This window comes from Phoca vitulina, unplaced genomic scaffold, assembly GCF_004348235.1.
Source record: "Phoca vitulina isolate PV1807 unplaced genomic scaffold, GSC_HSeal_1.0 scaffold44, whole genome shotgun sequence".
NCBI classification, from domain to species: Eukaryota; Metazoa; Chordata; class Mammalia; order Carnivora; family Phocidae; genus Phoca; species Phoca vitulina.
In genome coordinates, this window is record NW_022589747.1 from 310,964 (window position 1) to 338,202 (window position 27,239).

General features: G+C 57.7%; 1 protein-coding gene across 1 annotated transcript; it reads right to left on the reverse strand.

Annotated features, from left to right (window-relative positions):
* Positions 1–232: 232 nt before the first annotated feature.
* Positions 233–24,064, reverse strand: LOC116648486 (calcium/calmodulin-dependent protein kinase type II subunit beta-like). The gene is made up of 2 exons (XM_032430478.1): positions 23,903–24,064; positions 233–404 (listed from the first exon to the last, which is right to left on the reverse strand). Exons 1-2 carry the CDS (start codon positions 23,965–23,967, stop codon positions 248–250), a joined length of 222 nt encoding a protein of 73 aa, XP_032286369.1. The 5' UTR covers positions 23,968–24,064; the 3' UTR covers positions 233–247.
* Between the last annotated feature and the right edge of the window lie 3,175 nt (positions 24,065–27,239).

Consider the following 27,239-nt stretch of genomic DNA (forward strand, 5'->3'; position numbering starts at 1 on the left):
CAGCACCACACTCACCCCTGCAGACCCAGAGCCCTGCCCTGCGCTGGCAAACTGTTCCCTGGTGCGGAGGACCTGGAGGGGTCATTCCGGCAGCCCCATAGCATCGGTCACTAGGAGTCTTCAGATCTCCGAGTGCCCCCACCTCCAGCCCTCCGTGAGCCCCGAAACCAGAGTCAAGGAGTGAGCCCCGGTCTGAGGGCATGGGTCCCTCTCCCTGCTGCCGGCCCCACTGGGCCGGAGGCACCATTCACGTCCCGCTGAGCTCTGGGCCTGCAGGAGCCCGGCCCCGCCGACACAGCCCATGCCTACCTCTGGCCGACAGCTTCTTGGTGTTGATGATCTTGGCTGCATACTCATGGCCGGTGCAGAGCTTGACACAGCGCCGGACCACAGAGAAAGCCCCCCTGGGGAGGAAATGGGGGACAGAGAGAGAGAGGAGAGCCAGTTAATGTCCCTGTGAGCACCCAGCACCCGACCCCAAAGCCCAGCCTGGGCAGAGATCTGTTCGGTGCAGGGGCACCAGATGCTCCTGGCCCGCGTCCTGGGCGCCTGCGAGGCCGTGGCCTTGTGGTCCTTGCTGGACCAAGGACCTGCCTGGGGCCTCCCAGCGTGCGTCTTCTGGCTGCCTGCACCAACCGTGAGGCCCAGCAAGTCCTCCCCAGAGCCGGAACCGGCCTAGCCCCAGGCAGTGCGGGAGGGACCCGCTGCTCCTTCTCCTCTGCTGACTGTGGATCTCCCTGAGCCTGTGCTGGTGGGGGTGAGCCCCCTACACCGGTGCCCTCCTGCTCTGCTCAGGGCGCCCCCCCCGGCCTCAGCCCCTCAGGAGACACCCTCCACCCCTCCGCAGATGCCCCCCATCCACTCCTGCTGCCTGCTTTCCGCAGTCCGGCCCCATCCCAGTCTCTCGCTCTTTCTGGGGGCCGCCCCTTCCTCTCCATCCGCACAGGCAAGCCCACTCGTCCCACGGGGCAGACGCAGTGAACCAACAGGCCGCGAGGGGCCCATCAGCGCAGAGGTGTAGGGCTCGCGTCCTCACTGACCTCCCTCTCCTCCCTGCCCGACCTGTGGCCCCAGCAGCAAGGTCCGGCCCCGCGCTTTCCTCCAGTCTCTGAACTGCCCCCACATGCCCGCCCCCAAAAATGCCACATGCAACCTGCCCCTGACGCGCATCACCTGTGGCCGCCACAGCGCCGGCTCCCCGCCGCACCTGGCCGGGAGGACTTGCCCCTCCCTGTTCCGCCCGCACCGCCCACCTGCGCACCTGCCCACCTGCCCAGACGGAAACAGCCTCTGCCGGCCCCGCCCCCTCTGCCCGCCCTGCCCCTGAAAACCACGCCCCTGTCGGCCACGCCCCCGCCCCGCCTCTACTGGCCCTGCCCCCTCTGTCGGCCCCACACCGCCCCGCCCCCGCCCCTCAATCCCCGCCCCCCGCCTCTCCCAGTCCCGCCCCCTGCCCCTGTCAACCACTCACCTCGCCCCTGCTGCGCCCGCCCCTGCCCCTGCTTCTCAGCCGGGCGGCTCAGCTCTCACCCGGTTTCAGGGCAGACACTGGGGGGCAGCGGCGGCTGCCTCTCTCGGGCCGCCCCCACCCGGGTCACTCCCCGCCTCATTCCGCCCTCCACGCCTGGGCTCGTTTGCACTGCTGAGCGGCGGACTCGCCGGGTTTCGGAATGAGTCGGAGGTCCAGCCCACACCGCACAGGTGCCCCCGCCCCCCGGGGCCCCGGGCGACGGGCCTTGCCCGCTGCGAGCTCAGCTACGGCCCACGTCCGGACCGGCCTCAGTCCCTGCAAGAGGCCGCTGCATTCCCGCGGGGCCTCAAAGTTTACAGCCGAACAAAGCCAAAAGCCTTGAGTCAAAGGAAGGGACAAAACCGTTGTTGTTTGGTAAAGGCACCCCACAGTCGGGGATGGAGGTCCGCTCTGGATGGAAACGGCCCTCCGGAGCCCACGGCCGCCGGCAGATCGCCGAGACGATCTTTCTGGAACAGGCAAGGCAGGCAGCAGAAGCACCTGGCTGGTCCTACAGTTTTATCTCCCTCTGCAGACTCCTAAGTGGGTGATGGGAAACCTGCCTGAGACTGTACCCGGCCCTTCTCCCGGGCCTGGCCGGCCCCAGACAGGCTCAGCGCAGGGGGGCCCGGCCAGAGCCCAGGCGCAGCCCGACGCGCCAGCCAGGGAGACCCTTCACTTGTTCGTTCTCCTTCATTTAAACTAAATCAAGCTGCTATTTATTTGTGTGTCAGCTTACTGCTCTTTCCCTATCTCTGCTTGAAATGAGCTCTTGGGAATGAAGGGACGGGTAATTGGGTGGAAAACATTAACTTCTACATGAAAGGGAGGGCTGAGACTGCTGTTTTTTATGTATTTTCCTGCTTATAATAATAATGATAATAACGACAATAATAATAAACATAATCCATGCCTCCGGCAGAAAACGGAACAAACAAGATTAAAGAACACGTTGAAGGTGCCCCCACCTTCGTGACCTGTTGGTGGAGTCCCACCTGCTGTTCATGTTTTGCTTTCTCCTCCCTCTCGAAAACTCTGAACAATTCCACAGCATGATGCGTGGTGGCTGCAAACTGCTTTAGCAGAGGACGCCGTCCCGGGGACGCCAGGAGGGTGTGTCAGCCTCTCCAGCCTCCCCTGCCTCCCCTGCCCTGGGGTTGGGTCCCCAACAGGATTTGGGCGAGCATGTGTCCCGCTGGGCAGGAGCTCCAGGTCCAGCTGCGGGAGTGACGTCCAGGGCCCAGGCCCACGAGCGCGGCCCAGGCCCACGAGGGCTGCCCATCCCCACCGATAGGATGGCTCTCACTCTGGGGACCGTGCTCACTGAGGGAGGAAACGGGGAAGTGGGCCTAAAGAAGCCTGGCTGGAGACCAGCATGGACAACATTTCATCCTATTTGTGAACACCCACATCCTCGTGGCCTCGGGAGCATCCACGCAAGCCACGTGTGCGAGAGCCTGGTTTGTGGACTGCCTTCCGTGTTGCGCGTCACCTCACACACAATCCCCGCTCTCTGACCTGGATCATGACTTGTCCTCTTGGGAGCAGAGAGCATTCCTTCCAGGGGTCGCCGAGCACTTTCTCATCCGCAGGCATCGGATGTGTCCGATTTCCCTCCTCATAAATGGCCTATCGTGAACATCTCGGTTATCTCCATAGGGTTATTAAGGCACAAGAGCTGGGCTATTTGTTGATTTGCAACAACTTACACCACCAGTGATGGAACTGCTTGCCCTTCGGTTGCCCCAGTGTCCACCCCTGGCCTTTCTCAGGCCCTCGGAATCCCGGACCTCTGAACCCCAGCAAGAAACTGAAGCTCTGCCCAGTGCCTGCTGTGCCAAGTGTCCTGAGGCCACCTTAGCCAAGCACCACAGGCTGGCGGCTTAAACAGCAGGAAGGTCCAGAGGCCAGAAGTCCAAGATCAAGGTGCCAGTTCCTCCTGAGGCCGTGGGGGAGGGTCAGCGGAGGCCTCTCCCCAGCTTCTGCGGGTTTGCTGGAGATCCCTGGTGCTCCTTGGTTTGTAGAAGCATCACCCTGATCTCTGCCTTCATGTTCACATGTCATTCTCCCTGTGTGCATGTCTCTGTCCAAATCTCCCCTTTTTAGAAAGACACAGTCATATTAGATGAGGGGTCATCCTACACCAGGATGTTCTCATCTTAACTCGTTACATCTGCAACGACCCTGTCGGGGGTCACATTCTGAGATCCCGGGATTAGCACTCCAACATGTGAATTCGGAGGAGACACCATTAATTCAACTCCCAACGCACACTGGCCCTCAAGTCTACCTTATGCAGCACTGTGTACACCAGACAAACATTTCCCAAATGATGCTCCTCAAGTGTTATCTCCACAGGAAGTTAACAGATGGGAGGTACAAACGGGGCTCTGTAGGCAATCAAGTTTGAGAACTAGTAAGTTAAACCGTGTTTTCCTTCCTTCCTTCCTCCCTTCCTTCCTTTCTTTTTTTATTGCAGGACTTCTCAGAGCCTTTAATATGGTCATCTGTACTAGGAGTGTCCAGCTAGGGAGTATGAGGTGCAGCCTTTCCCTAATTATTTCACCATAGAAATCTTATTCAAGAAGTCTCATGAGGGCCTCAATATTGACCCCTTTCTGAAACTTATGAGATGCACTGATGTCCAGCAACAGACATCTTATGAATGACGCTGAAAAGGAGTAGGTGAAGTGCCAGGAAGGGGATGAAGGGCACATATGGGCAGAAAGCAGTAGGTCAAGTAGGCTGGGATTCCGTGGGAAGTTCTTACCCTCTGACTTCTACTTCTCTCAGCCAAGCCAAACCCTACAGTGACATATATTTTTTTAGTTGTGTTTAATTAGCATCCAATTAACAACAGCCAGTTTGTGCTGTTTATCATTTTATGGACCTATTTGCTTTTGTCCTTTACAAATGTACCATATCAATTTATCTTTAAGCCTCTGAGACTCAGCCCTTAGAGGGAAGAGTAGTCTACCCTGAGTCAGAAAGACTGAGTTCTGCCCCGGGACTGTCATTTAAAAGTGGTTTGACTTTCTTTTTTTAGACTGTCTCCCCATCTATAAAGTGAAAATAATAATATTATCCACCCTCTGACCACACGCGTGTATCGGATAATGATGCAAAAGCAGTTGTGCAAGATATATATTAGCCTTTGAGGGAAGAAGACTTCCACAAAGTAAGAAACGTCGAGGCAGGACAGAAACACCACCGGCCAGCCAGCCGGTGTCCACAGCGCACCCACGGACACATACCCAAACACTGCTCAGAGCAGTGGCTTCTCTTGGAGTCTTGTGGGCGCAGCTCAGAGGAAGAACCCAGCAGGGCCCCGCCTGACCACTTGCGCCGCACGCCCTGACGAGATCAGGCTAAGTACGCACGGTGGGGACTAAGCATATCGGGACTTCATGCAGTCACACCAAGTTCGTACAGTCCCACCCAGATGAAGAGCGCCCGACCTTGACACGTGCCCGCGGTGTTCGGTTTCAGTCCCACGGCTCGCACCACCTCCCGCAGGACAGCCCAGGGCCAGCACCCTTCCCCACCACAGCTGCGCTGCCCTGGGTCCCAGGCTACAGATGTCCTTGAGAAGTTTCCTGGAGGGTTCAAGGCAGCAGAGGCGACGGGAATAAGACGGGCACCAGCCCAGCGGACGCAGCGAGGTCTGGAGGGGTGGAACACAATGGGACAATTTAACGGGGACAGAGTTACTTTGGGAAGACGAAACGGTTCTGGAGAGACGGTGGTGATGGTTGTGCAGCACTGCTAATGTCCTTCAGGCGACTGAAACGGGACGCTCAAACATGGTTAAAATGGTAAATTTTGTATTATGTGTCTTTTATCACAAGAAAAAAAAAAAAAGGGATGGAGAACACAGGAGCAGCCATATTGATTTCAGAAAGAGCAGACTCGAGCGAGGGGAGTTATCAGGATAAAGAGGCGCCTCACACCATGATCAGGCAGTCATTTCTCTATGAAGACATAACAATCCTTAATGTGAACTGAAAGAGAGGGTGTCAAACTACACGAGGCAAAAACTGATAGAACTGCAAGAAGTCGATGGATCCACGATCATGGCTGGAGACTTTGACACCGTCCATCAGAAGCGGACGTGCCCATCAGGCAGAAAATTGCAAAGGCCATCACCGAACTCACCAGCACCATCCATCAGCTGGATCTACTGGACATCAACAAGACGACTTCACCCAGCAAGAGCAGAATACACGTTGTTCTCAAGCTCACATGAACATTCACCCAGACCGCATTCTGGGCCATAAAACACACCTTAACAAATTTATAAGAAGAGAAATCACACAAAGTATGCTCCCGGATCACAGTGGAATTAAATTGGAAACAAAACCAGAAAGATAGCTGGAAAACCCCAAAATACATGAAGATCAAACAACACACTTCCAAAAAACACATGGGTCAAAGAAAAAACTATCAAAAAAAAATTGTAAATATTTTAACTAAATGAAAATGAAAATAAAACTTAAGAAAATTTGCAGGATATACTAAGAGCAGTGCTTAGAAGAAAATTTGTGTCATTGAATGCATATAGTAGAAAAGAATACTTAAAATCAATAATCTAAGCTTCCACCTTAGGAAACTAGAAAAAGAAGAGCAAATTAAATCCAAAGTAAGCAGCAGACGTAATAAAAAAGAAGAAATCAAAGAAATTGAAAACAGGAAATAGAGAAAATCAATGAAACCACTACTGATTGTTTGAAAAGATCAATAAAATTGATAAGCCTTCAGCCAGGTTAAGAAAAAAGGAGAGAGGGCACAAATTACTAATATCAGAGATGAAAGGGGCCAACACTCATCCCATAGAAAGTAAAAGGATAATAAAGGAATACTATGAACAACTCTATGCCCAAAAGTTGATAACATAGATGAAATGGACCAATTCCTTGAAAGACATAATCTGTCAAAACTCACACAAGGAGAAATAGACGATCTGAAGAGGCCTCTATCTATTAAAGAAATTGAATCTATAATTAATAACCTTCCCCAAACAGAAGGTACCAGGCCCTACCAGTGGTGTTTGGTAGAATACCAAATCGATATTCTAGTGGGTTCCAGTGGGTTCACTGGTGAATTCTACCAAACACTGAAGGAAGAAGTTATGCCAATTCTCTACAATCTCTTCCAAAAAAAAAAGCAGCAGAGGGAATATTTCCTAACTCATTCTGGGAAGCCATCACTACCCAAAAACCAAAACCAGACAAAGACATTATAAGAAAAGGAAACTCCAGACCAATATCTCTCATGAATAGATGCAAAAATCCTCAACAAACTATTAGTAAATAGAATCCAACAATGTATAAACAGGATTATACACCATGGCCAAGGAGCATCTATCCCTGGTACGCAAGGCTGGCTGGTTCAACATTTGAAAACCAACTAACATCACCCATCATACCAACTGATTTAAAAGGAAAATCACGTGATCCTATCAATAGACGCAGAAAAGCATTTGACAACATCCAACATCCATTCGTAATAAAAACTCAGCAAACTAGGAACAGAGGGGAACTATCCCAACTTGATAAAGAACACTGTATTAGCTCAAAATATCACAGTCTGCGTGGCTTAAAAAACAGGAATTTATGTTCTCACAAATCTGGTGGCTGGAGGTCCAAGATCAAGGTCCAGCAGGGTCTGGGTTCTTACGTGAGCTCTCTTCTCTTGACTTCCAAGTGACCACCATCTCCCTGTATGCCAGCAAGGCCTTTCTTCGGTGGGGGCGCATGGAGAGAGAGCAGGTGAGCTCTCTGGTGTCTCTTCATATAAAGACACGAATCCTATTAGATCAGGGACCCATTCTTAGGACCTCAATTAACCTTAACCTTAAAGATCTTATCTCCAAATACAGTCGCGTTGGGGGTTGGGGGTTCAGGCTTCGGCCTCTGAATTTGGAGGGGTGGGCCACACTTTAGTCCCTACCAAGAATCTACAAAAAACCTACAACTAACCTCATACTTTTGGAGAGAAAGTAGATGCTTTCCTCTAAGATCAGGTACAAGGCGAACATGTTCCTTTCCATCACTCCTTTTCAACATCATACTGGGAATCCCAGCTGATTCACTAAGACAAGAAAAGGAAATAAAAGGCCTGCCCTCCATCCAGCCGGTCCGGGCTTCCTGCATGCTGCCTGCTCACCGCCTCCGTCCGCCGCTGTCCTTCCCCCCTTCTCTCAGGTAACCCACACTCTCCAGGAATCTCCAGCCACAACCACGCTGGGGCCTTGCCGAAGCCACAGACCGAACCCGAGCACCGGGTATGCATCAAGCAAAGACCAAAATAAGGACAGAGGTGGGGCGGGAGGTGCTGTGTCTCTGGGGTTCCTCTCCTGCGGGCGCGGGGAGGCCTCAGCCAGTCCAGGGCCCCACGGCTCCCAGGGCCTATGTCCCCGGCAGCAGGAGCGCTGAGCCTGGAGGCCGGCGGCTGGGCCACCCGGGAGGAGCGTCCGTGTGCCTGAAGCCCGCGGTGGACTCAGGGTGAGGCGGCATGGCTGGGGCCCCACCAGGAGCTTGCACTTCTCGCCCTGCGAGCTGCCTGCTTGCACCTCAGCCCCGTGTCGGTGGGATCTGGGCTGTGTTCTTCCGAGCCGAAGCAGCTCCTCTGCGGGAGGCCATCACCCCTTCACCGTGGGCAGCCCCTGGGGCCCCACCTGGAGGGGGCAGGTTCCTCACACGCTCCAGAGGGAGGCAGCAAGGCGAGTTTTGTTCTGTCCCCTAAAATGCACTTGGACACTGCAGGGGCAGGGCCTGCGTCTGCTCCTCCTCGCTCCCAGAACCCGGACGGCAGGGATTCCAGCTCGCCGTGGAAGCTGGTCATCAGCCGGGGGCCAGGCGCAGACGCGGTGACGCTGGGACAGGACAGGGAAGCCCCGCCAGGCCTAGAGAGGCCCGGAGCCTTCACCGCACCTGCGTGATGGTGGCACCCGCCCTGCCTCGTCTTACCCCGGGCCCTCGCCCTGCCTGTGGGTGCCTGCACCCCTCCCTGGCATGTCCCCATGTCCACTCTGCGAGGACCAGGGCGGGTGGGAGATGCGGAGAAAGGGGCATGCGGTGTCCCCGGGCCCTGCCTGCGTCCAGAGGCACAGAGAGACAGCCTTGCCTCACCAGCCTCCTGCACACATCTGGGGTGCCAGGCGCCCCCGCTCCCCACGAGGCAATGCGCCCCAATCAAGCGTTACAGGGTGCTGCCTGTAATTGCCGGGCGAACCCTCATGGCCCACAGGCAGAGGGCAGCCCATCCTGAATTACCAGGGACCGAGGACCACAGAGGTTCCTGGAAGCACTAGACTTTCCGTGTTTCCCGCGGGCAGAGCGGGCTCAGAGCAGGCCGGGCCTGACCCCGACGCCCACACCCGCCCTGGCTCCAGCCGTGGGGGTTTCCGGGACAAAGCCGGGTGCCACATCCTGGGCCTCCATCTTGCTCGGGGCTCGGACAGAGAGCACCAACTCATTCTGCCCACAAGTTACTATAAACACTTCTGTATTTTTAAAACATAGCTAATCATCATAGAACCATGTGACCGCAGAGCCGTGACCTCGCCTGAATCTTGGTGGCGCACACCTGGGGGACTCTGGGACCTGCCACGGCATCTCCGAAGGGATGCTCAGGGGGTAGTTTGAGACATGGCACGTGGGAACCCCAAAAGGTCCTCCCCCTCGAAAGCCTGGTCCAAAAGGAAAACTGCAGTGGGGAGTGTCCGAGGGGACCCCCAGGGCAAGGGCACACACCGAGTAACCTGCCCATGGTCTCTGCCCTCCACGGACCGCCAGGCCTGGTGGGCCCAGGACGGTCCAGCAAAGGCCCCGAGGGAGCAGGTGCAGGAGGCCACAGAGGGTCCTGGGCACCTCATGCTGAGGCTGCCTGCCCTGCCTGGGGACAATGACATCATGTCCAGGCCACTGTGCTCTCGAGAGAGGGCACTCCCAGCCTCCGGCCCACCCTATGCCTCCATGTCCCACTGCATGCCCAGGGGCTGCCCCCGACAGGGCCTGAGCCTGGCTCCGTGTCCCCACCCTTGGGATGGGCCTGGCACCCCTCCCTGGAAAGAGGTCTGTGTCGCTGCCCCACCAGTGTGACCGAGGACAGATCCGAAAGCCCACCGGGAAGAAACAGGACCACCGCAGTGATGGCTCCCCAAAAAACGGCACCCGGGGCTTCCTTCCAGCCGGGGCTCCATGGGGGCCAAGCCACAGCCGCCCCAGTGACCCAGTGCCAGGCAGTCAGGTGAGCATCTGACAGGTGAGCTCTGTGGCAGGTCTCGGAGCAAAGGTGTGGGTTTCCACAGAACCAACACACAGGGTCAGGAGAGACCCCAGAAAGTCTCTGCCCCAACCCTCCTGGTTATAGACGGGGGACTGAGACCAGAGAGGTTCCATGGAAGCCCACGGCCGCACGCCCAGTCTTGCGAAGTTGTACCCAGAAGGAGGAGACCACGTGAGTGTCTTTTAAAAACGTCCTCTGCACAACGTGAACGGCAGCTGGGAGACAGAAACAACCGGAACGTCCACCAACAGATGAACGGAACGTGGCCCATCCACACCGTGGCCCATCCTCAGCCTGGAAGAGGAAGGACACTCTGACACCTACTCCAGCGTGGATGAACCCAGAGGACGCGGTGCTGAGTGGAATGAGCCACACACACAGGACACACGGTAGGGTTCCCGCTCTGGGAGGTGCTGAGAGGCGTCCAATCCACAGGGACGGAGAGGAGACGGTGGGCAGCAGCGCGGGGGCGGGGGATGGGGGCTAGCGTCTCACGGGGACAGAGCTTCAGTGCAGAGGAGAAAGTTCTAGGCACGGCCTGTGGTGGTGGCCGCCCCCCAAGTGGATGTGCTCAATGCCACTGAAGCGTGCACTTTGAGCTGGGGAGGACGGGAGTGCTATGCCGTGTGCATCTCACAGAAAACTGTCCTCGTGGGGTAGGCAGCCCAGTCTGAGAAATCATCAAGAAGGAAGGAAAGAAACTGGTACTTGTAATGCTTTCTTGACAACCAGGTTTTTAAGAAGTCTTCCTTCCGTACACGTGACAAGCCCGACCTTGTGCTCTGCGCGCACCATCTGAAGCACTCGGGGAGGGTCCAGGGCCCAAGACCACGAGAGGACGGAGAGGAGCAAGTGTCTGCGGTGGGCGGCCCGGCACGGGCCCCCAGGGGCCCCACCGGCCCCACGGGCTCCCCGGTTTGGGCGCAGAAGAGCGGCCGGTCCACAGCGCCAACCACGCCGCACTGGGGGTCGGGGGGGGGGGGTGTCTCCGGCGCTGAGCTGGCTCCTCCTCCCAGCCCCGGAGAAATGCTGCCGCCACCGGAGACCTCGAGACCGGGATGGCACCCGGGGGACACGGGGGACACGGGGGGAGGGCCGTGCGTGGCTGTGCCCTGCCGCAGCCTGGACTGGGACGGGCGGCCCCGGGGCTGGCTCCCTGCACACTTGCACCCACCCTCACGACAGCTGGGGCTGTGAGGGGTCCCAGTCGGCCCGCCGCCCGGCCGCCGGAGGAGGAACCAGCCCCCGCCGGGGTGCCCCGCGAGGCCCCGCCCACCGGCGGGCTATGCGGAGTCTGGGCCCCGCCCACCGGCGGGCTGCGCGGAGCCTGGGCCCCGCCCACCGGCGGGCTGCGCGGAGTCTGGGCCCCGCCCACCGACGGGCTGCGCGGAGTCTGGGCCCCGCCCACCGGCGGGCTGCGCGGAGTCTGGGCCCCGCCCACCGGCGGGCTGCGCGGAGTCTGGGCCCCGCCCACCGGCGGGCTGCGCGGAGTCTGGGTCCCGCTCGCTGCTCTGGGCCCGGGAGGGCCGGGCTGGCTTCCCACCGGGGCTCTGAGGCAGGATGCACCGCTGTGGGGACGGAGGCGGGGACCCCACGTGGGACAGCACAGAAGACGCGGACGAGGCCGGGAAGCGGACGTCCTGACACTCGGAACAGCAGTTCAACCCCGAGGGAGGACCCTCAACGCCCCGCCCACGGTCAGGGGCCACGAAGCCCGCCGCGCCCCCTCCCCAGGGCCTGCTGAGAACTGGGGGGCAGGAGAAGGCGTGGTCCCTAGGACGGCATCAAGGGGGACCCCGAAGGACCCTTCAAGGTCAGGGAAGGCGGAGGGGGAGGGACAGAGAGGGACAAACCCGGACCCCCAGCAATGGGAGGGGACCGCCCATCATCGGTCAGCACCGCAGAGCCTGGCAGCACACTCAACAGCCAGGGGAGGTCTGAACCGGGGTGGGGGTGAACACCCCGCACAAGGCAGACCGACCGGCAGGCCATTACGACTGGCTTTTGCTCCCGTCCTACAGAAAATCCACCGTGCCGTCCTGGCTGGCCACAGGGCTGGGAAGGCACCCCGAGGTGTGTTTTACCCCACAAGTCCCAGTGCTGCCAGGAGGGCCCCACGCAGACCCGCCGGGGAGGGCCCCCGAGGCGCAAGGCCCTGGCTCGGGAGTCCTGGATGGGACAGTCCAGGGCCACTGAGGACAGAAGCCAGTGGAGCCCCAGAACGCAGGGCTGTGCGGGGGGGGGGGGGGGGGGGGGGCAGAGTACCCTGGAAGCAGAACCCAAAAGCGAAGTGTTTTGGAGGTGCCCTCCCCTACGTGGGTGTCCAGAGGGGCTGGAGGACCCTCATCCCACGTGGCACCTGGCAGCTGGGTTCGAGTTGAGAGCACCCCAGCCCAGGCCCTGCTCCGGAGGGGCTGGGGGTTCCTGGGCCTTCCTGGGTTGGGAGGCACCTTGGAGGGTGCCTGGGGAGGATGGGCAGGGGAGAGGGGAAGGAGGTAAGGAGAGGCACAGGAAGGGAAGGAGGGAGAGAGCCCCGCTGAGGACCCAGGGAGGCGGCCACATACTCAGGAATAACAGAATCTGGGTTCTGGGGTCCCCGCCGGCCCCACTCCGGCCCTCCTCTACTCGTCATGGCCAACCCTGCTGACTGCAGGTCCCCCTCCACCGCCCACGCCTGTCACCACACCCACTGGGACTCACCCTCCCCGCCGCCTCCAGGGGAGCCTCCCCTCCAGAGGCAGGAGAGCAGGCCTCCCGCCAGCACGGTGCCTTCCAGAACCAGGCGCGTGGGCCTTGGCCCCCGTCACGCCGCTCTGTTTGCTCTGAGACCGCTGTGGACCAGCGCCAGCCGGGCCGGCGTCAGAAACACGGAGAACAAGAGGCTCCAGCCTCTGTCCAGCCTCTGGGCCTCCGCCCTCCGCTGCCCCCACAGGTGCCCCAGCGTGGGAGGCAGCGAGCGGGCGGAGGGCCACGGGGGCGGCCCACGGCGGCTGGGCCACGGCCCCGCCTCAGGCACCGCGGTGACAGCACCAGGGAGCGGCCAGCCAGAGCCGCTCTCCCTGCGATTCTCACTTCCCAGCAATTTGGGGGTTGAGAGCCAGATGCTAGAGTTCTCTCTTTTTTTCTACATCGGTTTTATTTAGGTTTAAACATCTTTATTGAGATATAATTCATGAACCAAACAATTCACCCACTTCATGTGTATAATTCAATGGTTGTTACTACAGCACAGAGCCGTCCGTCCGTCACCACTTACGGTGTAAGCTAAGCTTACATTTCCATCACCGGGGATACACCGTGCCCGACCGCCGCCCTCCCCCCTGCACCCCTGCGCCCCACGCTGCCCTCTGTGCCCATGAGCTGCCTGCTCCGGACGGGTCAGGTAACGGGACCATATGACACGTGGGCCTCCAGACTGGCTTCTTTCCATGCTCCCCCAGGCCGGGCCGTGCACCAGACGCGCTAGACCTCATCTCTTTTTATGCCCGAGTGCTTCTCCATCGTGCAGGCACGACCCGTTCTCTTCACCCATTCAATAGCCGATGGGCATTCGGGTGGCTTCCATTCTCTGGCTGTTAGGGTTCCGGCTACTAGGAGCACGATTTTGTGTGGACCTGGGCTTTCCTAGCTCTTGGGTCCATGTCTAGGAATGGAACATTTGGAGGAACGGCTTTCCATGGCAGCAGCGTGTGTTCCCACCAGCAGCGTGTGAAGGCCCCAACCCCACACCCTCACCGACACTGGCCACCATCGGCCTTCGTGATGCTCGCCATCCTGGTGGGAGTGAGGTGGTATCTGCTTGTGGTTTTCATTGGCATTTTCCCAAATGACTATCTTTTCTTCCGCTCATCGTGCACTTGGACGTCTTTGGGAAATGTCTATTCAGGTCCTTTGCCCAATTTCTAATTGGTTGTTTGTCTTCTTACTGTTAGATAGTATGTTCTTGGACTAGTATAAATACAAAGTCCTTATCGGATATGTGATGCGCAAATATCTTCTCCCATTCTGCGGATTGTCTTCTCGTTTTCCTAAGGGCGTCCTTGGAAGCACAAAACTTTTTAATGCTGATTATGTCCTCTTCTTCTTTTGTTGCTCGTGCTTTTGGTGTCGTACCTAAGAAACCATTGCCAAATCCTGGATCACAAAGATTTACTCCTATGTTTTCTTCCAAGAATGTTATGGGTTTAGCTCCTACAATTAGGTCTATGATCCATTTGAGATCATAGTGTTATGGTGTTAGGTAGGGTTCCAACTTCATTCTTTTGCACATGGACACCCAGCTGCCTGTTTGTTGAATGGATCATAGTGGGGAAAGACCATAATCTTTCCCCATTGAAGTGTCTTCTTGTCCTTGTCAAAAATCTAATGACCACAAGATGTCTGGGTTCATCCTAGACTCTCAGTCCTTTTCCACTCATCTATGTGTTTATCCTTATGCCAGTACCCACATGTCTTCATTGCTGTGCCTGTATAATTAGATTTTTTTTTTAAGTACTCTCTACCCCCAACGTGGGGCTCAAACTCACAACCCTGAGACCAAGAGTCGCATGCTTCCCTGACTGAGCCAGCCAGGCGCCCCTAGTTTTGAAATTAGCAAGTGTGAGTCCTTCCACATTGTTCTTCCTTTTCAAGAATGTTCTGGCTCTTTCTGGGTCCCCTCACATCTCTATATGAATTTTAGGATCAGCTTGTCGATTTCTTTAAAGGCAGCTGGAACTTTGACAGGTATCATGGAATCTGTAGGTCAATTTGCAGTGTCCCACTGTCTTAACAATATTCAATCTTCCAGTTCATGAACATGGGATGTCTTTCCATTTTCTTAGGTCTTCTCAAATTTCTTCCAATAGTAGTTTGTGGTTATCAGTGTTCAAGTTCTTGCACTCCTTTTATCGATTTATTACTCAGTATCTTATTTAGATATTATTGTGAATGGAATTTTCTTAATTCCTAATTTTATCTTGGATCGAATATTGCTAGTGTAATAAAATATAATGGAACTTTGTATCTTGATCTTGTATCTTGCAACTTTGCTGAATTTATTTTTTGTTCCCATAGCCCTCCCGGGAGTTCCTTAGGATATTCTATATATAAGACGATGCCAACTGCAAACCCAGAGATAGGTTTACCCATTCCTTTCCAATATGGGTGCCTTTCCTTCTTCTTGCCTAACTGTCCTGGCTAGAACCTCCTGTAGCATGTTAATAGAGGTGGAGAGAGCAGATATCCTTGTCTTGTCCTGATCTGACACTGACCTTGGGAGAAAGCATTCAGTCTTTCGCCGTTCAATATGTTAGCTGTGGGTTTTCCATAGATGCCCCTTATCAAGTTGAGAACGTTCCCTTCTATTCCTAGTTTGAGTGTTTTTACCAGGAAAGAACAGTAGATTCTGTCGAATACTTTTCTGCATCTATTGAGATAATTATATAATTTCTCTGTTTATTCTATTAATACGCTGTATTATGGTGACTGATTTTTGTATGTTGAACCAATCTTCCATTATTCCAGGGATAAGCTTTCCTTGTTCATAATATATAACCTTTTTCTATGTTGCTAGATTCATTTTGTTAATTTTTTTTTTTTCATTTTGTTAATATTTTCTTGAGGATGTTGCACCTCATCCATATCGGTCCATAGTTTTCTTTCTTATGGGGCCTTTGTCTGGTTTTGATATCAGGGTATTATTGGCTCCATAGAATGAGTTGGGAAAAAATTCCCTCCTCTTCTATTTTTTGAATGACTTTGTGAAGGACTATTCTATTAATTCTTCTTTAAATGTCTGATAGAATTTACCAGAAGCCTGGGCTTCTCTTAGTGAGACATTTCAAAATTTCTCACTTACCAATGAGTCTCCGTTGTTGTTATAGGCCTATTCAGATTTTCTGTTTCTTCTTGAGTCAATTTCAGTTGCTTGTGTCTTTCTAAGAATTTATCCGTTTCATCTAGGTTATCCACCTGGCACACAGTTGTTCACGGATTCCCTATCATCTTTTCATTTCTGTAGGGTCAGGTGTATTGTCCCTTTTCCATTCCTGATTTTAGCACTTAGAGTCTCCTCTCCTTTGACATGGCCTGACCACCCCTTTTATAGCTGCAGCCTTCCTCCTAAATGGCACTCCCGAGTTTTTGTAATTATTCCCGGAGCAGGGGCATTAATCACCTTCCACCCATCATAGAATGTGTTTAGTGTTTATGTTTGAACTTGCCTCCCCCACCACCATAAGCTCTATGGGAGCAAGCACGCTTTGTTCACGACTGCTCCCCCCGCACCTAGAGAGAGCCTGGTAAACAGTTAAGTGTGCAAGCAGACTTACGGGATGAGCGAGTCTACAGAAGAGCAAAAGAAACCAGAAAAACTGCCAAATAAATAAGTAAATAAATAAACGGCCCTGATGCTCTAGACATGCCCTATTCAGTGTGGTGACCGTGGCCTACAAGCAGCCATAACAACCTGAGATGTGCCTCGTCCGAACTGAGACGTGCTGTAAAGTGCACAACAGATTTCAAATACATAATATTTTTAAAGATATAAAATAGCTTAACAATAGCGTTTGCATTGATTTTGTGTTGACATAATACTCTGGATACACTGAACTAAATACATCTATTAGTTAAGCTTCCTTTCACCTGTTTCTGTTTACTTTAAGTAGTAGAAAAATTTTAATGACAAGTTGACTTACATCCATGGTTCGAATTTTATGTTTCTTCTGGACAGCACTGCTCTAGACAAACAGGATCAGGAGTAACATGGCTGAGTGTATGGAAAAAGGTGGCCAATTCCACACCCACGGTCAGGCGAGGCTCATACAGAGCCCAAGGACGGGGAAGGAGCCTGGGCCTGGCCTCAGGTCTGTGTCTGTGCTGCCCATTGCAACGCCCCTGAGACCTCATCCCCCTCGTGTCTGACTCAGCGGGTCTGGGGAGGGGGTCCCTACTGTGTAGCCAGGGCTGGGAACCACTGCATTGGTCACCTCCTCGGCAGGTGCGTTCCTCACTAGACCAGCGCTCTTTATCCAGAAAGCCCTTAACAGACAACCTGGCAAGGGGCGCCTAGGTGGCTCAGTCGGTTAAGCATCCGACTCTTGATCTCGGCTCAGGTCTTGATCTCAGGGTCATGAGTTCAAGCCCCGCGTTGGGCTCCACGCTGGGCGTGGGCCTACTTAAAAAAAAAAAAGAAAGAAAGAAAGAAAGAAACAGAAACAGATGGCCTGGCTCAAGCCAATGACTCTGAGAACCAGGAAGCACCTCAATATACAAGAACAGGACCCACATGAAGAACGTTATGAAGACATGGAAAGAACGCTGCAAACTCTTGGCGTCAACCCCGCGGCAAGCCCCTCAGAGATGCCTGCCCCGCAGCCACACCTCACCAGGTAACAAGACAGACGACCACTCAAGCCAGGTGTCTGAGCGTCCCCGGGACCCGCAGAAAGCCTTGGAGGCCGCTCTGTAGGGCACCTGCCTGGCTCAAAGCCCTGGAATTCAGGGTGGGCTGGGTGATGGAGAGGCAGGGGCTGCCCCTCAGCTCCTCGCTGGAAATGGGCATCACCCTGGACGGGCTGGACCCCGTGGAGGGCGTTACATCAGGGGACCTGGTGACTCTCCTGTTTGAGGTCAAACCCACACCGGCTGCTTGTCAAGTGGGAATGGTGGTGGCCCTGAAATCAGTCGTCCCCCACCCCGCCCCCCGTAGAACAGTGCGGTTTATGCTTCCTCCATAAAATTTTCTTAAATCTTCGCCCAGAGATTGCCAATCTGTTTCAGAATTCAACAAATGCTGTATCTGGCTTAACAAAGAATCGTTGCCTTAGTTATGTCAGGATCATTATGTCCGAGCGAAAGGATGACGTGCGGCAGGAGCAGAGCCCCTGGCCAGGCTAGCGACCCTCTGCACACCAGGGGACAAGGGGCCCCGGGGCTTGGCAGTGAGTCCTGCCACTCTAACATACAAGGATGCTTTTATTTTAAGTAGATTCAGACTTTTATATGAATAAAATATACATTTCTATGTAATATGCCAATATGATAATTTTTGGAAAACCAAGTTGATACATAATGCATTTTTATGTTTCTCCACTAACAAAGTGACTCGCAGCTGTGAAAGATGCTTTAAAAATCAGATTCCATTTTTGTGGGAGAGGAAGAGGGAATTAAATTTTTTGAAAATATATTTGCAATCTCCAGAAAGGCCACATCTCGTGCCTTGAACCAGGGCCTTGGAGAGCAGAGGGAGGATCGGGACGTGTCCAAGGAGCAGACACCATTCACCTCTGCCCGGTTGGTCCTGGTCAGCACCTGTTAGACCCCCGTGGGGTCAATACGGACTCTCAAGGGAACAATGTCTTTTTCTGTGGAAGGAAAACAATATCTCTCCCTTAGACGAGAGAAAAGGGTGGGGGATATGGTCTTGGGTTCTCTCTGAAGGAGGCCCCTGCACCCGGCCAAGAACAGACGATGCCTATCCTCCTCCCTGCACAGTAATCACGCCCTCCAAGAAAGCCTGGGAACCCTGATATCACACACGGGCCCTCTCATCCCCCGTCATGCTTATCAGAGGACGGGGCCCATCTTCGGCTTAAAAACTACGGCTGCACACCCCGGTGTGACAAGGAGCACGGACGGGCCCTGAGCTGTAGGAAAACGCTCCGACTGGAGGGATCGCTGTGAACAGGTGTTAGAGCAAACAATACAGAATCACATACACGGTGATTCCATCTGTGTTTTTAAAGTCAGATACATACGTGACCTGTACTGTTCGCGTGTATGTGAGCACGTGTGTCCTTACACCAACGCTAGTCCGCCCGGGCTCCTCCGGGCTGAGGAAACTGTCAAAGAGTCACTTTTACTGCACACACGTGTATATTTACTTCTCTTTATAAGACGATATTGTCCTTGCACTTCGTTTAATTAATGCAATAAAATCTCAAGCCTTGCTGGTCCAAATGCGGCAGAGTGTTGGTTGTCGCGGAGGGACGACCAAAGGAAGGAAGGTTTTTACAGAAAGGAACCAGGGCCTGGAGAAGCACAGCGGGCGTGGTGAGCGGCCTGCCAAGGACAGGTGAGTCCCGAAAAGCCGAGGGTCAAAGTCGACCACAAGCGGGACGTGAGTCAGCGGGTGGAAAGAACAGAGTGGGGGCACGAGCTTCTGCGAGGAGCAGAAGGCGGACTCCGGAGCCCACTGTCCAGATTCGCATCTGGGTCCACACGGCCTTGGCCCCGGATGGAGCGTCTCGGCGCCTCCGTCCACCTGTGCCGTGAACCGGGAATGGTCATGGTGCGGATTTCACGGATGAGCACACTGATGTAATAAGCACCACTTAACTGCTGGGACCGTTACCAGGAGAGAAAGAGTGCAGGTAGCAAGCGCGAGAGGTATTCTTAGCTCCCGGCAAAGTAGGTTATGGTATAAAAATACCGCTCAATAGTAACTACAGGGGCGTGACTTCATGTGCATCCTGCCGCAGCCACGCGTGTGTGACTTCTTCCCTAAACACCCTCCACTAAGGATGGGACTCCAGCTCTGGGGGCCAGTTTGCTCGCCCCTCCCTCGAATGTGCAGCCCCGAGCGCCTTGGGCAGGCCTGGTGCCGAAGGGGCCTACACCCCACCCGCAGGCTAGTGGGAGGCTGCCCGTGTGTCAGAGGGGCCGAGGGCTCGGGCCAGCCAAAAGCGGGGCGAGGGGGGGTGGGCCCCGGGGGGGTGTCTGGGGGTGCAGCCGGGGCAGGAGGCAGCACTGGCATAAGGCCCTGGGGCGGGAAGCACTCACTGGAGGGGAGGCGAGAGAGCAAACAGCTCACTCCTCCTCCACCAGCCCTCTCTTCCTTTCCTGGCAACGTGGCTTCGCCGCTCAGGAGACTCAACCATCAATTTGCTCTGAATATCCTGTTTATCTATTAACTCCCTAGCAGGTCACTCACTGGCTGAGACAAAGGCCCATCGCCAGCGAGGGCTCACGCCCCAGGACAGGGCCTCCTCTCGTCTGACCGGTGGGCTGCAGTCAAGGACACACCAAGGTCAGCTCTGGGCCTGGCAAAGTTCAGGGGGAGCTGGGAGGGGTGGGGTGCCCTGGACTGGAGGCCGGGCCTCCTCGCTGCTGGGACACACAGCCCATCCTCCCTGAGCCGTGGTTCTGGGTCTGTAAAATGGGGCAGGAGGGTGGCTTCCTGGTCAACTCGAATCAAGTGACACGCACTTTAGAGGTGGTTACAGCGGGCCACCTTACCCCAGGGAGAGCGTTCAGTACCCCCGAAACCCGAACCTCGGGGGAGCTACTTTCTTCTGTAGAGATCACCCACATTTTAAAGGAGACGACCCCCAAAAGTGGCAGATTCGGGAGCCCGAACACAAAGACCTCTCCCTACCCAACCGACTGTCCAGCAGCTGAGATCTGCCGGTGCCGTGCACACGGAGACACGGACCCCCACCTACAGCCCCACCGCCCGGGGACCAAGCCTGCAGAAGCCGTCGCGCCCGTGCACCAGCGAGCTCGCAGTGGGCCTGGAGAACACGGCACCGGGAGCAACGTAGGCCTCCATCCAGAGGCTACAACGGGCCTCAGGCCAGCGGCCACTGTGGTCGGGGGCGCTGGGCACGGAGCTGAGTGAAAACACGGATCAGAACGGTTCTGGAAAGTTACAACAAGTCACACCAGAACCCTACACGTTCGATTCGGGTGCTCCTATCTGTGTGTAAATGAAGCAAAAAGTCTGGGAAGATCAACTGCAAATACGGGACAGTGGTTGCAGGACAAAGCTTACTGAGCGCTTTTTCCAGCTTTGCGGGGATGTAATCGACACACAGCTTTGAGTTCGAGGTGGACAGCGCGATTGATACGTGTGTGCGCATCATGGGACGACGCCCATCACGGTTAACACGGCCGCCGCCTCACGGAGTCACTGCCGCGTGCGTGCGCGCGCGTGCAGCGTCTGCGTGCAATGTGTGTGCGTGCGTGCAATGTGTGCGTGCGCGCGCGTGCAGCATCTGTGCGTGCAATGTGTGCGTGCGTGTGCGTGCAGCGTCTGCGTGCAATGTGTGCACGCACGTGCAGCGTCTGTGCGTGCAATGTGTGTGCGTGCGTGTGCGTGCACGCGCGTGCAGTCTGTGCGTGCAATGTGTGCACGTGTGCGTGCAATGTGTGCATGCGTGTGCACGCACGTCGTTAGAATTTTTAAGACCCACTCTCTCAGCAAATTCCAGGTACACGACGTGGTACCGCTCCCCAGGATCACCGAGCTGGACGTCAGGGCTCCAGAACTTACTCGGAATTACTTAACACTTACTTATCATGCTTTCTTGTAATAAAAAAAAAAGAACTTAAAGCCAAAGGACAAAAGAGTAAAAGTTTTCAGTTCTTGGTAGGAGAGATACAAGTGTTCTTTTGTTACTCCTGGAATTTTTCTCAATTTTTAAAATCTATCCGCCATAAAAACGATGAAAACCACACGGGTGCCCAGTCGACGCTGTGCGAAGCGCTTCGCTCCCTTGCTGGGTGCTTGTCTGGGGACCTCCAGCTCCAGGTGGCTCTTGACCCAGGTCGTGGGCCTCCTGGCAGGCGTTCACCAGCCCTGGCCTGGCAGCCCTGCCCCGCTAGACCAGGAAGGGCAGAGCCCCAGACAACAGCCCCCTTGGCCCCCGGACCCTGCTCCCCGGGGCCCCAGGGAAGGATTCTGAGCGGGGCAGGGAGGGGAGGGGGGTGGCCACGTCACACAGGCAGCTGTGGGCCCGTGGCCCGGCCCTTCCCGGGCACAGAGCTCCGCGTCCTCTGACTGGTGCCAGGGGCTGCAGCTTTAAATAAACTTGGACTCATGCACCTGGGGCCAGGGCAGCAACACCCACTGCCCTGGGCAGACGCTGTCAACCAGCCGCAAGCGGGCATCATGGCCACCTGGACCCCAGCCCTGGGCGGAGGGGCGGGCCTTCTTCTCCCTGCCCCGCCGCAGCTCCCCCTGCACTTGCTCGGCCTCCCCTACCCAGGATGCCCCAGCAGGGCTGCGACAGGCCCCCAGGGCCCTCCCTGGGCCCGCTGCCCGAGGGGCTCCACAAGGGAATGCTGGGCTTGCCGAAAGCCTCCTGGTCCCAGAGGCTGGGCCCCAGGTCCTGGGGCGTGTTCCCTTCCCCTGCCAGGCCCCTGCCCGCCCCGACGGCTAGGGCGCCTCACCCACTCACCCTCGGGGCCCGGCTTCACCGCACGCAGGCAGCCACGTGGCTCCCTTCTCGAAGCTGCTCCGGCTCCTGCTGCCGGGGAGGAGCCTGGCCTCCACGCGAGGTCCCCTCCTGGCCCCTCCCCAGGGCAGTCGAGACCTCCACTCCCTGGCGTGGGTGTGGGTGGCAGTGGCCAGGATTAACAGCGGCTGCTGGAACCGGACGGAGGCCTGCAGTTGGGTGGGCCACCCTGTGCCGTGCGGGACCCACAGAAGGTCGCAGAAAAGCGTAGGGGTGTCAGCAGAAGCAGCGTCAGCTTGAGAGAAGTGGTGCCTGGTTTAGGGTCTGCGTGCTCCTGGGCAAGCAGAGAAACGGCAAGAAGGTCCCCTAGAAAGGGTGACTTCCTCCCACAGCCACCCTCTGCCTGGGAGAACCACTTGCCTCCGTCTGGGGACCCCCAGCCCACTGCCCCTTCTAGCTTCTTCCCAGCTGTGTTCAGGGCCTCACGGCTGCGCACAGTGGGGGTGCAGGACCCTCCCAACCATCTGCTCGGCTCTCCAGGCCCGCCAGCCTCGGGGCCAGGCCCCCAGACAGCACCCACCGGATGGAAGGGAGTCTCTGGGCCTGCAGGGCACGGTCTTGCCCCTGACCCCAGGCCAGGTCGTTCCTCCATTCGGCCCAGCTCCCAGCCCTCAGGCCTGACCGCATCCTCCCCCACATCCAGGGAGACCTGGGGAATCCGCAAAGCCCCTCACTCTGCCCAGACCAGTACCACCATTACCAACCATCTTCAGCCCTCACCAACACAAGCTCTATCACAAACGCTTTTCAGAAAAGGAAAAATAAGGCTCGGCCGCTGGATGTGTAAAAGGAATCCTCGCCAGCGCCCCCACCACGCGGGAGGGCTGGAGGAGGATGGAGGACGACGGGGCTCTGGCCGCGCCAGGCTGGAGCCCGAGGACTCAGGAGTTCTGGAGCCCGACCGAGGGAGGCCAGGTGCAGCCACCCCGATTCAGCCCGGGCCAGAGGGCAGCCCCTGACGGACTCGAAGTCTAGGCGCCCCACACCGCGCGCGCTGCACGCCAGACCCCACGAGCCACCTGTTCCCCAGGGGTGAGGCCCTACCTGAACAGAGCCTTCAAAGCCCCTCCCCATTCTACCCCACCCTCCCCCCTCCCCGCAGGCGCGTCAATAACTCTCCGAAATCCACCCCCCATCGCCCCCACCCCACCCCCGCCGACTTCGATGACCCTGAAATCAGGAGCCCATCCGGCTCCCCGCCTCAGCCCCTCATCTCCACCCCAGGGACCTGCCAAGCTTGCTGATCTCAGCCCTCAGCTCTCCTGACTCGGGTTTCCAGAAGAATCTGGGGGAAAATCCTCCCAAACCCTCATTCCACGGGGGACCCGCAGCAGAGGCTGTTCCCACGCGGCCAGGATAGCAGCGGGCACCCCCCGCGCGGACGGAGCCACGCGGAGGAGCGGCGCTGAGCAGGTCCCGCCGCCCCCGCGCCCGGCCGCCGGGGTGGGGGTGGGGGTGGGGGTGGGGACAGCGCGGCCCGCGCCAGGAGCGACCCTCAGGCCAGAGCCGCCCCCTCCCCCGCGCTCTAGGCCCCGCGGCCGCCCCCGCGCGCCGCTCCTCTCTGACCTCCCGCCGCCAAATGCGTCACGTCTGCCCGGCGCTCCGGGGACACCTGCTGCCGCCCCCGCGGCGCCGAGCCCCGCGCCCCGAGTCCCGGCCTCTGGCCCGGCGGCCGCGCTGAACAGGGCCCGGCAGAGCTGCGCGCGCAGAGGTCCGGCGGCCTGGCCCAGGGCCCGGGGGTCGGGGCCGCGCGGGGCCGTGCGCTTCGGGCCCCGAGCCGGGAGGAGCCGGGGGCGCGCGGGGCCGCAGTGCGCCCGCAGCCAGCGGCGCGGAGGGTCCCGGTCTCCGGGGTCCCCGCCCGGCCCGCACGCGCCGCGGCTCTTACTTGCCAATATCCTCGTAGAGCTGGTACTCGTCGGTGAAGCGGGTGCAGGTCACCGTGGTGGCCATGGCGGCGACAGACGGGCTCGGCGTGCGCTCTGCTGCGCTCGGGCGGCGGCGACTCCGGCTCCCGCTCGCGGGCACGGCGGCGACACGGGCGCGGGCGCGGGCGACACCTCGGCTCGCGGCGCCGGGCGGCGAGCGCACGCGAGATCTGCGCGCTCCGTCCCCGCCAGGAGCGCGCCGCACACCTACGCGCGGGGAACGCGGGCGCGACTGTCGCCGCCGCCGCCGCGCCCGCCGCCCCTGCACGCGCCCTGCACGCGCCCTGCACCGCACGGCTCCCGCGCCCCTACCCTGCGCCCGCACACGCGCCCTCGCCCTGCACACGCAGCCACACCGCTCCCGCACATGCACACGCGCCCGCGCGCTGCACCAACACACACACTGGTCACATCGCCGCACCAGCCCCGCACCCGCGCCCGCACACGTGCCCTGCGCCCAGGTCCTGTCCCTGCTCGCGCTGCGCCCCGACCTGCGCGCGCACGCACACACACGCACACGCACACACAACCCCACAAGCCACCTAAGTCAATTTCTCTGTTCCCTGCTGGAGACCCCCTTGAACACACACAGGGGACTGCACACATGAGCCGCGAGCCCCCTCTCTTCCCTGAATGCCCACCTCGCGACCACCGGAGGAGGGGACTCAGGCGCCCATGGGTGGATGGGGCACGTGTGTCACCCTCCACAGGACTCATTCCTCACACCCCCAGGAGGAGATGCTGCCGCCACCCTCCCGTCCTGTCTCCAGCTCTCCACACACCGCACAGCCTTGCCCCCCCCCCCCCCGAGCCCCCCACCCCCGGCAGAGCTGCCCGGGGCCTTCCAGACCAGGCATACACACTGGGGACAGCCGGTGGGAGGACGAGAGGGTGGGGGCTGCCTGCTCGCCGTGATTCCAGGGCCCTCTCCCTGGATCCCTGGAGACGGGCCGCTGGGGTGTCCCAGTGGAGGAGGGAAGGCAGAGGGCCCTTGAGTCAGGGGAATAGGGCCGCTTGGGCAGTAAGTCAGGAGTCGTGAGAGTGCACAGCCCTGTGCCCAGTTAGGGGCACACATGCTCCCCTCCCAGGCCTAGTCCACCTGCCTGGCCCTGCTCTGGCCTAGAAGAGGGTCCTTCCTGAAAGTGACCCTGGAACAGAGGAGGCGGAGAGAGCAGGAGGGAGGGGCAAGAGAGGCTGGGCTGACCCCATTTCCCACAAAAGAGCCTTCCCCTAGGGCCACACCCAGGCTGCTGTCTAGAACGGGGACTTCAGAGCCAGCAGAGGACTCACTGGGCTCTGGCGCCCACACTCTTCTGAGGGGACAGAGCCGGGGTCTGTGCTGGGCAGGCCCTGAGCACAGAAGTTTCCAGCAGACAGCTCTCGATCTAGGTCGTGCCGCCGCCCTGATCTGAGCTACTTACTGTACTGAGAGCTCCCCAGGCATAGGGTGCGGGCCTGTCCTGCGCATCTCGCTCACCTGGGTCTGGGGCTCACCCCAGAAAACACAGTAAGTGCTTCCTGAGTAAAAGATCAGATGAAGGGACTCTGGGGTGGGGCAGCCAGGGCCTCCCCAACCTGGGGGCCTTGGGCACGTGGCTGTCAGACAGAGGAGCAGAGCTGGTGGCAACCAGTCCTTGTTCTGGGTGGTTCTGCAGAACCGATGGGCACCGGGAGGTGGCCAGAGGCTGAGGACTACTTTGGCTTGGAGCAGGGGGCACCCGGGGGGAAGGAGGGCCTGACCTTGACCTCAGCGGTGCCAGGCCAGAGGGGAGACCACTTTCATGCCTCAAGCCGGGACCGGGGCACCTCCTAACGGGCAGATGTCCACCTCTCTTGGGGAGGCAGGCGCTGTGGGTGGCATGCCCGGAGAAGGAGACAGTCCCTCGCAATAGAATGCAATTAGCAAAACAAACAAAACAGAATTGCACCCCTCAGCAATTCGGCCTCTCCCCTGGCTGCCGCTAGACCCTTTGTGCTGCGGAGGTCACACACACTCCTGCTAGCACGAGTCCAGGCCAGGATGAAGTGACATCAAAATCATGGTGACAGCTGACACTGATTTGCTTACGTGCATTTTACACGTACTCTCTCATTTAATTCTCAACCCCACAAGGCATATACCATTATTGTTCCCATTTCTCTAGATGGGACAGCGGGGAGACAAAGGTGAAGTCACACAGCCAAGAAGTGGCTGGGACTCAAACCCCCCCTGCCCAGAGACCCTCCCTTGTCTTGTTTATTTTCACACACATGCACGCATGCACACACAGAATACACACTCACATGCACACACACGCACGTCCTGCAGCCCTGGGCAAGGACACAGCAGCATTCTGGGTGGTCTGCATTGAAGGCCCTCTTTTCTCTGGTTGGGGAGGCTGCCCGAGACCAAGTTTCCCCAAGAAGTCAGGATCACTAAAGGGGTGTGGTTTAAGGCCCCTGTTCTACTCCTGTCAGGAACTGGGGTTCCCCCAAGTAGCCCCTCGTCTGGGCTGGAATATTCAAGGAGTGATGTGGAAGGACGCAGAGGAAGGCAGGAAGGGCAGGCTGATCAGGGCACCACAGGGGGGAATGGTTGAGCTACTGAAGGGACCCAGACTACCCCTGCCTACAGAGCCCAACCCCCCACCCCACTCGCAGAACAACCTACTCTCCGCCTCCAGACCCAGAGAGCTCCTCCCCAGCAGAGTAGAAAGCTGGAAGGGAGAAGAGCTGCCAGCCATGACTCCTTCTGGAGTCCCAGGCCCCAGAAGCCCTGTCATCTGGCTCCGTCCCCCCAGCCCTCCTTCAGGAAGGGCCCTCTTCCACCCGCACCCCCGCATCATCTCTGCCTCCCACCTTATCCTCTCTAGCTGGTTTCATCGGCGAGGAGGGCTCTCCCTCCCAGGTGGCAGCTGGGGCGGGTGTGGGGAATATCAGTTCTGGGAGGTTATTGTTAGGACAGTCACCATGGCAACAAGCATCACATCTGCAGAGCCAAAAGTGCTGCACGTGGGGCTCATTTTCCCAAGGAAAGACACAGCCTTCCCTGTCCCCCTCACCTCCAGGAACCGATGTCACTGCCACCACCTCTCCCAGGCCCGGCCATCTGCCTGGAAGAGCAGGCTGTGGTTTCCCAGAACAGGAGGACCCTAATCCATCAGTCTCCAATCACCTGGCCCTTGACAGGGCAGCAAGACGCTATGGCAGGTATGTGGAGGGATGATGGTAGTGATGGTGGTGATGGTGGTGATGATGATGGAGATGGTGGTGATGGTGATGATGGTGATGATGATGGTGGTGATGGTGTTGCTGGTG